The sequence below is a fragment of the Sitophilus oryzae genome, unplaced genomic scaffold, assembly GCF_002938485.1.
Source record: "Sitophilus oryzae breed Bouriz unplaced genomic scaffold, Soryzae_2.0 scaffold_1375_pilon_pilon, whole genome shotgun sequence".
NCBI classification, from domain to species: Eukaryota; Metazoa; Arthropoda; class Insecta; order Coleoptera; family Curculionidae; genus Sitophilus; species Sitophilus oryzae.
In genome coordinates, this window is record NW_022146032.1 from 427,426 (window position 1) to 441,832 (window position 14,407).

Below are 14,407 nucleotides of genomic sequence, written 5' to 3' on the forward strand. Positions count from 1 at the left end.
CATATCACGAATGGTCGTCGTCTCGGCGCACTCAGTGATAAGGTGTTCTGGTGTTTCCCTATTTTCCCCACAGAATCTGCATTCGCCGTTGTTTCTCAGCTTCGGCCTACTGAGGTGTTCGTTGAGGAGACAGTGTCCTGTTAGAAAGCCCGTGACAATCCGAAGATTGTTTTTACTTAAATCAAGGAAAACCTTTGATTTTTCTCGGTCGTAAGTCCTGAGGAACGTTTTCGAGTGTCTTAGACCGTTATTCAAGTGTCTTAGACCGTATCTTCCAGATTCTTCAGTTCCGCTTTCAGTTGGTTCCCGTTTGGAAAACAGAACGGTTCTGATCCAGTTAGTGGAGTGTTCGCTCCTTTCCTAGCTAGATCATTTGCTTTTTCATAGCCTTCTATTCCTTGGTGAGCAGGCACCCAGAGTAGGAGGACTTTATTTTCTTTGCCTAATTTGTTGAGCTTCTCTAGGCATTCTTTGACCAACTTCGAATTTATGTTTACTGAGTTGATCGCGTTTAGTGCTGCTTGACTATCGGATAGGATGCCAATTTCCTGTTTTCATTAGTTCCTATCTAAGATATATTGTACGCATCTTTTGATAGCGGTCATTTCTGCCTGAAGGATACTGGGGTAGGTGCCCATTGGTGCGGAGTATTTAGTTTTCGACCCAAATACTCCTATCCCTTCCCTGCTTTGGTTTTGGAAGCATCAGTATACCACATTATGGTATGGTCTTTTATACGCTGAGTAAGCGTTTCTTCCTTTCAATCCTTTTTAATATTACTCAATACTACAGTGAGGTGTTTTTCAAAGTTGTATTCATAGGTTTTTCTCAAAGTTGTAATTGTTTTGTCACTTATTCTGATTTGAAAGATTTTTGGGCGTGGATCGTTCCAGATCGATTAGTTAAATTTTTAAGTAACCACAGTTTGTCAAAAAATACATACAGGGCGAGAAAAAATAAATAAAAACCGATTTTTTCATTTTCTGCATTTTTTTAAAATACAACATAACTTAAAAAGGTGGTCAAATTGCACTTAGAATGCTTACCTTAACGTCTTCTAACCATACCAGGTGAGAAAAGTGAAAAAAGTTAATAAATAAAAAATTCGATTTTTTCAAAAAGGCGGTATATCCAGAAAATTGACAATTAAAATCTTTTAAATTAAATATCTCGAAAACTGTGCATTTTTGAAACACAGTTTAAATGGGGCTAATATAGAGCTCCACTAGCTCTCTCCGATGAGGCTTCACTGGTCGTTTAGCTACCTACTTACTGTTTCCGAGAAGAAACATCTCATTTTTATTTACAACTTTATTTTTTTTCTGCTGGTATATTTTAATGTAGGGACCAAACGCCAAAATTTTCCACCCTTAACTTCAATGTTAACACCTTAAAAATTATTTAGAATCATAAAAATAGGCCACTACTAAAAACACACGGATTTTGGTAGCTCCACCGGACTATAAAAATGATTTCATCATGACAAACAGTTTATAAGAAAATGCCTAAAAAAATGTTATATGACAACACGTAACACCATAAACTGTTTATTTATATGGAGTCTATCAAATAAATGATTTAAATAATTTGAAAGTTAAAAATACACACAACCGCAAAAGCTAGGGATATTTTTTCAAAATTGCCTCTAATGGCTCATTTTTGTTCGATTTCTTCTTTTTATAAAATTTTAGAATTTTGTGGGATAAAATAAAATAATTTTATACAAAATATTGTCGCTCGGTGGCCATGGTAAAACATCGATATTGTTGTCTTCCAAGAAGTCCAGTGCAATCCTATCTGTTTGAGGTCTGGCGTTGTCATTCATGTATAGGAAATTGGGACCCATAGCTGCCGCATACGGAATGACAACAGGTCCAAGTATCTGATCAACATATGACTTACCCGTTAAAAAGTTCTCCAACAAAATGAGATCAGTTCTGCCACCGATGCTTATTCCATTATTGTCCATTATTATTGCAGACCATTATTGTTCCTCTTCTGTAAGAGTGAACCTCCTGAACATTTTGAAGGCGAATCAAATTACCAGGCTCTCTCCAGACACGAACCCTTCTTGAATTAGGATGTATGCCAAACCAGAACTCATCCGTGAAAAGAACTGAAGCCCAATTTTCATTTCGCCAAATTAAATGTTCCTGTGTCCACTGACGTCGAGTATCTCGATTGCCCCAGGAAAGAGGTTGAACTCTCAAAGGGCGTCGACTGCGAAGGCCATTCTCATGTAAAAGTCTACGCACAGTATCATCCAAAATGACAATGCCATGAACTTGTTGCACCATTATTCCATTGCTCAGGTGCCGTAATATTGGGATTTCTCCGAGCATTAAGTTGCAGAATTCGGTCTTGTACTGGGTTGGTAATACGCCCACGTCCCCTGTGTCTTTCCGTCACATCACCCTCTTCTCCATATCGTGAGCGAAAACGTAATATCATGCTTTGTGAAGTACCCATTTCCCTCGCAACATCAGTTTGTCTCATACCACCGTCCAAAAGACCAACCGCTCTAATCATTTCTTCTCGAGTTAAATGCCTACGCTGCATGGTTAATAATACACTGATCTTTCAAAAATAAAAATTGAGCGATTATCTTTCAAGTATGCGTACAACAAAAGGTACCATAAATTTCACTTGTTTGCAAAAATACAGCAAAATAGACGCACTTAGTAAAGGTAAACAATAAAGGTTGAAAGAATTCATAGATTTTCGCAGCTATAAAATAAAAATATAGGCAAAAATTAAAATATCCCTAGACTCTGCGGTTGTGTTTATTTCCCCAATCCCCAATATGAATCCCAATCTATCCAACAAGTGAAGATCAGGACCTCGAAATTAGTGGTTTATTCAATTATACCGTTGATTGAAAGAAATTATGAAGATACGCAACCTTATGGGCAAATTCGTGACAAGGCTAATTTGTTACCCGTGCTTTAATATCTTTTATCATAACACAGTGGAGGATACAGAGGGGGCCGTTGGGCCCCCCCCTAAAGTCTATAAATTGGATTTAATATTAGGCTTTTGGGTTAAAAATGGTGTCCTAAAAAGCATATTTTACATGATTTTTTATTTGGCCCCGCCCCTAAAATAAATTCCTCTATCCGTCCCTATCATAACATGTAGTAAAAAATCTGCAGCCGCCACTGGTATTTAAAATAAAAAACTCACATAAGAATGTTATCGCCAATACTCAGTTCAGTTGGTTGGAAAATTTGACAATCGTACTTGTCGATATCGATAACCAAACGGAAGTCGTTCAATTCGTTAATGGATGCACTGTTTTTTTCCAGGATTTCCTTAAGGTCTTCGAAAGAACAAGAAGAGGGCAAACAGAGGGCAGTATACAACTCGTTCCTGGGTCCCTTCATTTTATCCATCGAATAAATCTAAAGAAATATTATAATTACATGATTCGCTAATATTTAATAACAGACTTAATAATAAAAGTAATTGCGAAATCAACATTAGTTTTGTTATAATTACTGCATCTAATCATTTCAGATAAAACTATTGTGATTAAGAGAAAAAATAATGATTGTTATTGTGTTTTTTTAATCAAATAACTTTTTTCTGCACTTTATGCTTTATTAACTTTATACAGGACGTAAACAATAATAAATATACTATATTATATCTACCTAACTATGAGAATTATTCACGTTTATTATAAATAGAGCATTAATATATTTTTTTACTGAATTTTAATATCTATCAGGAGTTATATTTTTAATGCAGACTCTTGATTATAACAAATTTAGGTATCTATATTGGACTAAAATGCTTAGGTTCATCCTGTATATTGTTAATTATATGCTATTATCTATTATGTTAGGTCATGTATCTACAAATTACGCAGTAAAACAATGTATTTTCTAATGTTCTATTTTTATAAAAAAATACGTATTTATTGAAACTGATATAAGTGAAGTTTTTACGTTAATTGGATATTGTTATGTTAGATTACGTGTAGTTTATATTTTATAACAATTTTACCATTCAGCTGTAGAAAAAATACTACTAATAAGTTTTTATTTCCTCCGCTGCTGTGTAAAAAGTTACGTAAAAATACATTTTATATTTTCTTTTGTCTCCTGTATTTATTACATGACAGAATTAGTTTAGTAAGTCTTCTATTCGCGAAATAGGCCGAAGTAGGTCAGAGTCGAATAATAGTGAAGAGGGTGATTGCGTCTTTCTTCGTCTAATGAAAATAAGATGAGACGAGGAAAAGTTAGGGGAGGAAATACGAAATATCTCTCTTCGGTATTCGACCTTGACCTACTTCGGGTTATTTCGCGAATAGCGTAGAGGCAGTTTAAAATGTTTGCCTTTAAGTTTTGATACGAGTATAAAATTCATATTCCGCCATACTGAAATTGGAATAAAGCCTCTCTACGCATCTACTCACCGGCACTCATCAGCCGGCACTCACCGGCATGAAAAACAGGCATCTTAAAATTTTTATGTATTTTATTACAGGGTCGCATATACGGGAGGGGTAATGGGGGTAATTACCCCTCCCAGAGAGATATTTATAAATAAGATAAAATGGGGTATAAAATAAAATTGTTACAAAAGAAATTAATAATACCAATCAAAATAGAAATCCAGACCAATTTAGGTTTATTTTCTTCCAGTCAGAATACCTTTTAGCGGAAATCTAATATAAATCTAGTATATTAGCTAGTAGATATATTAGCTCGTGCGAAAAAGCTCTTTTCTTGATCAAAATTTTCTTTCTTGATCAAAATTTTCGTAAAGACCAATATTGGGTCGGACATCTGAATTTTTACTACAACATGGCTCAGTTTTACAGGGTTCTACTGCTTTATTTCCATTATCGATAACGGTAATTTGATCTTAAATAGGCTACGATTTTGAAAATTTTTAAGACTTCCTGTTTCATTTAATTCAGCTGACCCAATCCTCTGTAAAATACATTACTTTTAGCTTCCCGGCTATATACTTTCTGACACATTGTAGAAAGAAATTCTCTCTTTTCTGCTACAGCAGCAGCCTCCTCATGTACACGTGTTTTTAACTGTATGAACCGCGGTCGCCATTAAAACTGCAGCATTTTTTAGGTTATTATATAGTTCTTATTACAGAACTTTTCCTCTATACTTTTCTACATTTGGCATCTTGTATGATAATGCCATGACTCAAACGAAAAAAACCTAGGCAGTGGATATAAATGTGTTCTGATGCTGATGTAATGCTATGTTACAGTCCACCATAACATAAATATTCCATAATAAGAATATTTGGATTTTCGAGACATATTAATATTTTATTATCTAATCTAGTTTAAACTAGTAGTGGGAACTATCGAATGAATACTATCGAAACATTCGATAGTTGCAATTCATTCGAATAATTCGATAGTTAGTAAGAAAACATTCGTTGAAAACTATTCGAATAAAAATTATCGAATAGATCCGTCATCTGCCTTGAAATATTGTATTCTAGTAATTCGGCAGCAAAAACCATTCATTTATAAAATTCATTCATTTATAAAATTCATTCATTTATAAAATTCATTCATTTATAAAATTCATTCATTTATAAAATTCATTCATTTATGAAATTCATTTATTCGTCAGGATCGATTATAATAAAATATTAACTGAATTTTAGTTGTCGCCCGGCGACGTAGGTTTCTTTCCGAGAAACCCGACAGCGGTCGGTGGCAATGCTATGAAAGAAGCCGGCATCTTTGATTTTTTGCGGAGTCAGATATAGATAAGGACACATTATTTTTTTTATTGAGGTGCTAGTATTTACACAGAAAATACATTATGAAGGGCGCTGTTGCCATATTTTGGCATTAGTTGATATTAGCAAAGAATATTATTGTTTGGCTTTAGTTAGTTAGGGATAGTATGTCTATATATTCTGCATTTTTTTTTATTAATATTCTGTTGTTACACTGCAATAATACTTGTTATTTTGGATGTAAGAACATGAAAGTGATTTTTAATGTTTTTAAGCAAAGACTGGTTTAATAAATAATAATAACAGTAATAATTTGTTATACCTATTAACAACAAAATTTAAAATGATTTAATATCAATATTTTTTTAAGTAGTAGCAAAATATAAACAACAAATTAGATGTCAAAATTATTTATATTAGATCCTATTTAAAAATAATATAGTCTTTAAATTTTTTGGCAACGTTGGTTTGTTAAATAATAATAATTACAGAACTAATTTGTTATATTAACAACAAATTTTAAAATCATGAAATATAAACATTTATTAATTTTCTAAGCATGCAGTGTAATGGAACGAAAATATAAATAAAAAATTAGAAATCAAAATTATTTATATTAGGTGCTTTATATCTCTATTTAAAAATTATATTAATTAATTATATTACTTTTACTGGCATTTACTTTAAAAAATAAATGAAATATTTCTTCGCAAAAAACTACATGTAAGAGAATTAGCATAAACAAAATACAAACATCGTTAACTTTTTTTTAAATTGGCACGTGTAAAACTTTCATTTTAATTTTCTCACCCCATAGTTTGAGTTCGATAACCATTTACTTAACCACATTACTTAAATATGATTATTAAGTTCAACTAATTCATATTATTAAAACATCTAAAATACAAATATGTATTTTTAAAATTAATTTAAGTTCATCTCATCTCTCTTAAAAATTGCTACTTCTCAAAATTTCCCATTAAAAAATAGACCATATACCATATAAAATTAAATAATTGAAAGATCGGACTACGGAAAACCACACAACTTTTCGGAAAAATTTTGACCACCTGCACATGCACACAATCGTCAATAAATAAAATTAAAAAATAACTACTATTTTAGTATTTTAACTATTTTAGTAAACGCAAAAATAGCACAGTATTTATACGGTGAAGTTATAAAAATTTGGAAGAACTAATAATGCACTGACGCATACAAAAATCAAACGAATACTAAATTTCATTTATCAAAAGCATTCGATAGTCGTGGCTCAACGATAACCATTTAGTCGCACGGCGAGGTTGTCACATATGCTTTAGTTTACAAATGAATGAATGATTTTATTCGAATAAAACCATTCGATAGTTGAAATCATTCATTCATTAACCATTCGATAGTCTAATTCATTCGATAGTTCCCATCGCTAGTTTAAACCTTATTTAACTCTTCTCTGCTGTCTAAGTAACTTTTGGCAAATTCATTTTAGCAACATTTTAAACAACAATTTAGACTTGGCTTGTAGTTCTCAGACTTGGCTTTTAGTCCGTCCCCAATTCAAGCCAAACATAGATATGTTTTCTCCGTCAACCGCAGAGTTCGTGTCAAATTCGTCTACCTTTTTACAAAGGGGAGCTCGAAAAATATGGCACCAAGGCCCCCAGTTGTCAATCTACGCTACCGTATTCTTAGTATACAGTTAGATCGAGACTATTTAAATTTATCTAATACTATTCATTCTTTTTTTTTGCTGCCAGTCAGTCATATTTACTAGTTATTAATAAAAGAATAGTGGGTAAAACTATACAGGGTGAGTCTTAAATAAGTGCAAATATTTTCAGGGGTGGCATATTTTGACCCCAAGAACACGTCTATGAGGTTTTTTGCAAAAAAAGATAAAAATCGAGCATTTTTTTTTAATTTTCTTGTATATTTTAGAAAACTTTTTAGAAATTCCTGTTCACCGCAAATTTTCCCACGGTATAGTTTCTTAATCTCTGATATTACGGCACTAGAAGAGATGCAAATACCGAAAAATTGAGGTGGCTCAAATTTTTTTAAAAATAAATCTTCTTTTTTTAAATTTCCACACTTTAATAACCTATTGATAATTGGACTTATTTGAAACTCGATAAATGAAAAAAAGAATATATTATGTTTATTTTATTGAGATCTACCAGCCCTGAAAATATTTGCGCTTATAGACTCACCTTGTATAATAAAAATTTTCAAACCGAACAAACAAGATGATTATTAAAATTATGAGTGTCCCAGAGAAAGACATTTTACAATAGTTATTTTACAAATTGGTGTTTATGTTTAAAAGCAACTGACGATTATACTGATGCAAATTGATTAGTTAGTTATGAAGTCACTAAGGATCTTACGTCACTTTAGTTAGAAGATTAACCATTTAATTTTTGCTAATCCAATCTTTTTTGAGTTCTGATCGGGACCAGCCCACCGGCCCATCTTTCCACCGGCCCACCGGGAATTTTCCCGTTTTCCCATATGGCCCATCCACCCCTGCCTCCCGGTTTCAATCTCTAGATGCGCCACTGTTTTACTATGATGTATGATTATTGAGTTTTATATATTGTGTTTTGGTGGACTGATTTTGACGATATTTTAAACAATTTGTTGCTAAATTATTTGACTTTTTAGCATCTCTTTCTATATTAAAAATGAAAGTTTCCATCTGGCAATTCTACGAAGGAACACAAAATGCTGTTATTTTGGTGAAAGTTTGTTAAGTTTGGAGCATCCTGTGGAATATGTTAAAAAAGCAAGGAATTTGAAAATTATTTTATCATGTAGGTGCATCTTTTCTCGATAGTTTACTTTTTGGCTCATCTCATTAGCTTTATTTTTTTTTGAGACATTCGCTTTTGAAGAAGATACTAACATTTTTTCGTAAATTTTATATTAAAACCATACCTTTGCTTTTCGTCCCAATCAAGAAACCTAAGAAATAGTGTTTATGATTTGTGTATGTCTCTGTTATTAAAAAAATAATAATATCTGTCTGTTGGGCAGTTACTCTAGCAGAGATGTCGGAACAGGAAATAAAGGCCTCCATAAAACAACTTAAAAACAACAAATCGGCTGGCTGTGAAGCGATTCTAGCGGAAATCTATAAGTGTGCAAGCAAAGAACTTATTGGTCATCTTAAGGCTCTCTTCGATGTCATATGGGAAAGCGGAGAGGTACCTCAGGACTTTCGCAACGCGAATATAGTAAATATATTTAAGAACAAAGGAAGTGCATCAGATTGCGGAAACTACCGAGGAATTTCACTACTGGTTATCGGAGGTAAAGTTCTCGCAAAAATTATGTCAAACCGCCTGCACCCACATATAGAAAAAATCCTCCCAGAATCGCAAACGGGCTTTCGCACCAACCGTTGATTCCATATTTGGTACCGTTGATTCCATATTTGGTACCGTTGATTCCATATTTTCCGTCCGCCAACTACAGGAAAAAGTAAAGGAACAGCAGAGTAAACTTTATGTTGCATTCATCGACCTAACGAAAGCCTTCGACTCTGTAAACAGAGATGCACTTTGGACAATTATGCAAAAGTTCGGAGTGCCCAACAAATTTCTTAGTTTGTGTAAAAGCCTCCATAACAACAAGTCGAGAGTGTCACATCATGGATCAGTGAGCGATCCCTTCCTGACAAATACAGGAGTTAGGCAGGGATGTGTTCTAGCTCCTCTCCTATTCAACATATTCATGGCAGCGCTCTCTATTATAGTGGACAGCAAACCGCAGGAGAGAGGAATGGGTGTTAGATACAGGTATGACGGCGGTCTGTTCAACATAAAAAGACTCAGGGCAAAAACACGTATAAAATTCATCACGGAACTCCAATACGTTGATGACTGCGCTCTAGTTACAAATATGTTACAGCAATTACAGGAAATGCTGAACACATATACCTGGGCATACGAGACTTTGGGCATTAAACTGAACATCGATAAAACAAAAATCATGTGCACTCCCTCGGAAAACCATAACAGCGCTATAAAAATCGGAGAAGAACTATTGGTATATGTATCGGAATTTAATTACCTCGGCAGTTTGATTTCGGAAAAGGCAAGCATCGACTATGGAATTCAGCACAGAATCAGCAGCGCCTCAAGAGCATTCTGGAAATTAAAAGACAGGATTTTCTACAATCATGACTTGAGCACAAAAACAAAACTTGCAGTGTATCGAGCAGTAATAATCCCCACCATGTTATATGGAAGCGAAACCTGGGTGCCGTACCGCCGGCACACGAGCGCATTAAACAAGTTGCAACAGAGATACCTTAGACAACTTTTTAGAATCAAATGGTACCACCATGTCTCAAATGTATCAGTCCTTAAAAAAGCAAGCTGGGAGAGTGCTGAAGTCATGATTACTAAATCTCGCTTAAGATGGGCTGGCCACGTATGCAGGATGCAAGAAAACCGCCTACCGAAATCTCTTCTTTACGGTGAACTTGTAGAGGGTAAGAGGAAACCGGGTGGACAACTCAAAAGATACAAGGATGCTGTTCACGAAAACTTAAAGGGGATAAGTATGCAGCATCAGTGGGAGGAAACAGCGCACAATAGAGCGCAATGGAGGAGAGTTGTAAATTCAGTTAATAGCGACAACCGAAAAGTTGAGAGGCAACAAAGTAATGAGATTTTTGAATGTCCGGAGTGCGGAAGAGAGATAACATCACGTATCGGGCTTTTCAGTCACAGAAAAGCTCATGACAGGAAACGCCCTGCCAAAGAATAATATAGTTAGTAGAATTATCTTTGGCCCTGCGTGACCATCTTTTGATGCGTGTCAAATACTCGTTAGCGAGTAATGGCAGTAGTAGTAGTAGTAGCAGTACTAGCAGAGATAGTATTAAGTCTAAAAGTTGTACCCGCAATAGTTGCTTTAATTGATGATGACAGAGATCAAATTTATGTCGCTAACAGATTTAGATGTGCACCAAGTATAATGCAGTCGCATCCTCGAGACAAGTATACTATATATGCTAGACGTCCAGGAACTTTCGTATGAGACCTTCGAATGGAGACGATCAACTTATTGTAAGTTTATCGCCAAAAAAGCGCCGTTTGTCAGCTTTTAAGTTTATAATGAATTGCGCCTAAGGAACGTACATGTAAGTGAACGGATTGTAAGAAGAAAATATACTGTAAGTAATAAATACTACAACCTAAACGAAGCAAATTTTATGTCAAGAAGTCCTGAATCGAGATCACGACTTACTAGATCTGTTGACTAGGACCAAAAGCAAACGCATGGTTTTACTGTAAAAATGTTTATGTCTTCTTCAAAAGCGAATATCTCCAATAAAAATAAAGCTATTAAGATTAACCCAAAAACAAATTATCGAGAAAAGATGCATCTAGATAATAAAATGATTTTTAAATGTCTTCGTCTGTTAACATATTCCACAGGGTGTTTCAAACTTTCACCAAAATATCAATATTTTGTTTTCCCTCGTATAATTGACAGAGGGGAAATTTAATTTTTAATTTTGAAAGAGATGCTAAAAAGTCAATACAATTTAAATATTGCGACTTGATGATGGTGTAGAAGTACAAGACACGTGTAAAAATATAGTGATAAGAATGCAAAATTTACTTATGATTCAATATTAAACATGTATAGAGAAAAAAATAACAATTAATTTTATATATGTAAATTTACAGCCACTATGAATTTACCATGGAATTGTAATTAAACAAAAAAAAATCATAGAATAATTATAACTCGAATGATATATGCTCCAATGGCAGATGATCTAAATAAAATTTGTATCGTTAATGAGGCTGAGATTTTCTGGGATTTCCAACAAATTATAATATGAAGTTAGTCAACTCGAATCAATTTGTATATCCATACAGAGGCAATAATTGCTGATAATATTAAATACTTAATATGCATATTAGAATAAAGTCATACAGGGTGTCCCTCCGTGATATTCTTTCACTGAAACAGCATAATGCAGTTTTATAAAAAGTCTTAACATCTGAATTTGGAACAGTATTAATACGGTTAGGTTAGGTTAGAAGAAATTTACCTAAACTATTTCTAGGCTGGAGGAATATCCGGCTATACCGGAACTACAATAGATGCCAGTTAGATTGTTTTAAATGAAATATTACACCGGGTGCGTCTCAAAAGTGACTCACCCCTATAACTTTTTTATTTTTTTCAGGTAAAAAAAACAAGATTTGGCATGTAAGTATATGAAATAAATTAGGATTTGGACACTGGAAATAACTATAACTTTTGATTTTTATGTGGCATCCTCGGTATTTTTTACTCTTTTCGAAAGAACTCATACGTCAAGTTTTGACATTTTCGCTTAGAAAAAATCGTGTTTTAAATTTCAATCAAGTATTTTCTCAAGCGCATGGAATCTAGCGTCAGATTAAGTGGTTATGTAATAAATACTTCGTATTTTTGCTCTCTCCGACTTACTAGATTGCCATAACGATTCATCCTATACATGTAAACGCCTAACCCAACCCAAGGTTTCGCTTGCCAGTAGGGTACGATAAAAACATCGGCCCGAATGGCGAGTAAACGATTGCATTTAGATTTAATTTTAAACTAGAAATTATTCACAGCATAAATCGAATCCATTTAAATACATACACATGTTATATAATACCTTTGTCAGATCAAATAAATAAAGAAAATCTGAAGCACCCAATATTTCAACAGACAGATAAAATACATATCGTCGGCTTTATGACGAAAAGGCGTATTTCGATTTTTGCTACTTTTCAGGAGAGCAATTTAAAGAAAATCATTTACTTTATTTGGCCAATAAATGTAAAGTCTTTAATTTTTTATTAGTGTTTTTGTATTAACACTTAAACGGAGACCTTGAGGAAAGGTTCTGAAGATAAATTGAGCGTAAATTTTAATAAATAATTTATTTTTAGTTGTTTAATAGAGATAGGCCTTTTTGTTATAACAATAAGTGCCATGGCTGTGCTACAAACACTAATTTTTAATCAAGGAGCCTTGGGAAAATAAATTTGACCGCCTAATGTTTATAGTGCCTTGTCCTGGCCGGTTAAAACAAGCCCAAATAGTATTTTTAATCATATCTCAATTTCCTCAAATAGAACGACGGTGGGTCGATAGCATATTTGGAAAAAGCATTTTTTTTACGAATAATTTGGTACCCCACACTTAGTATTTTGAGTCAAATTGTCGTTATCAACCGCATGTTACAATTTCAAAAAAACCATATAATATGCAAAAATGTCAAAAAGTGTGTTATTTTCTATCGAATAAAGTAAAAAATGCCAAGGGTGCCATTTAAAAAACAAAAGTTTTAGTAATTTCTGGTGAAACAGGAAATAACCGAAAACAATTGAATACGTCAATCAATCCTAATTTACTTCATATACTAACGTACCAAATCTCGTTGTTTTATCTAAAAAAATAAAAAGTTATACTTAGAGGTGAGCAACTTTCAGACGCACCCCATATAGGTATATTATTGCGATTTTTATATATTACATTAAACTTTAAGTTTAAGCCTTTGAAACTACGCAAATCGACAGGTAATTAATAGAACATGTTTTAGCACTCATGTGTTTTAATAAATAATATCTCTTTTAAGCATTACAGGCTCTTAATTTTATCTAAACTATTAAAATAATTTAATAAATATGTATATTAGATATAAATATATAAAATATATATGTCATCATTTTCATCAAAGCAGCGATGAAAACCTGCAGCAATAGCAGCAATGGAGGTATTCTAGACCTAGCACCACTGCAAAGTGCCATTGGTGGACATGCCAATGATTAGAATGGTCAGTGTCGGAAACAATACTGGTAGAATTGTCAGAAACTTTGAACACCTTCAAAAGGAAAAGTCCACTCCTCTAACTCCCAGAAGATGACATACCAAGAATATACAACTTTGAGAAATACCTCATTGTATTATTGAGTAACAAACAGAATTGAACGAGAGAAACGTTTGTTTAGTAGCTAAAAGACCATTACATAATGTAGTACACTGATGTTTTCAAAACCAAAGCCGAAACAGGAATAGGAGTATTTGGGCTAAATACTGGACACTCCGAACCGCGCTCTGAACCAATGGGCATCTATCTACCCCAACCAAACCAAACTAAACCCCAGCATCCTTCAGGCAGAGAGATCTACGCTATCAAAAATACGTACAATTTATCTTAGATGGGGAACTATCGGAAACAAGAAATAACCATCTTATCCTATAGTCAAGCAGCCTTAAGAGTGATCAGCTCAGTGACCATCAATTCGAAGTTGGTCAACGAACGCTTAGTGAACCAAAGGATAGAAGGTAATGAAAAAGCCAACTATCTAGCTAGAAAGTATTCCACTAATAATTGAACCACAGCCATTCTGATTACCAAGTGGAAACCAACTTAAAGCAGAACTCATGAACCTGAAAGGGACAACGTAGTTACAATGTTGGGCAATAAAGAGTTTTCCGACGTCACTTTCAGAACATATTCCAACGTTATGCAAACGTCGTCTGTTTTACTAATTCCAACGTTGTTTAAATTTCCTTATTCTTACGTTGGTAGGATGTCGAGCCACTTTTTTGCAACTGTATTGAACCATAACCTTAAATCTTAAATTGTCACTTCATTGTTCTGTTCAGCAGA

General features: G+C 33.7%; 1 protein-coding gene across 1 annotated transcript in view; it reads right to left on the minus strand.

Annotated features, from left to right (window-relative positions):
* The window catches only part of LOC115875358 (nose resistant to fluoxetine protein 6-like), a 35,946-nt gene that overhangs the window by 17,432 nt on the left and 4,107 nt on the right, over window positions 1–14,407 (minus strand). Inside the window, exon 3 of the mRNA XM_030890786.1 lies at window positions 3,184–3,401. Coding sequence (XP_030746646.1) covers window positions 3,184–3,401 — 218 coding nt within the window. The remainder of the gene's footprint in view (window positions 1–3,183; window positions 3,402–14,407) is intronic.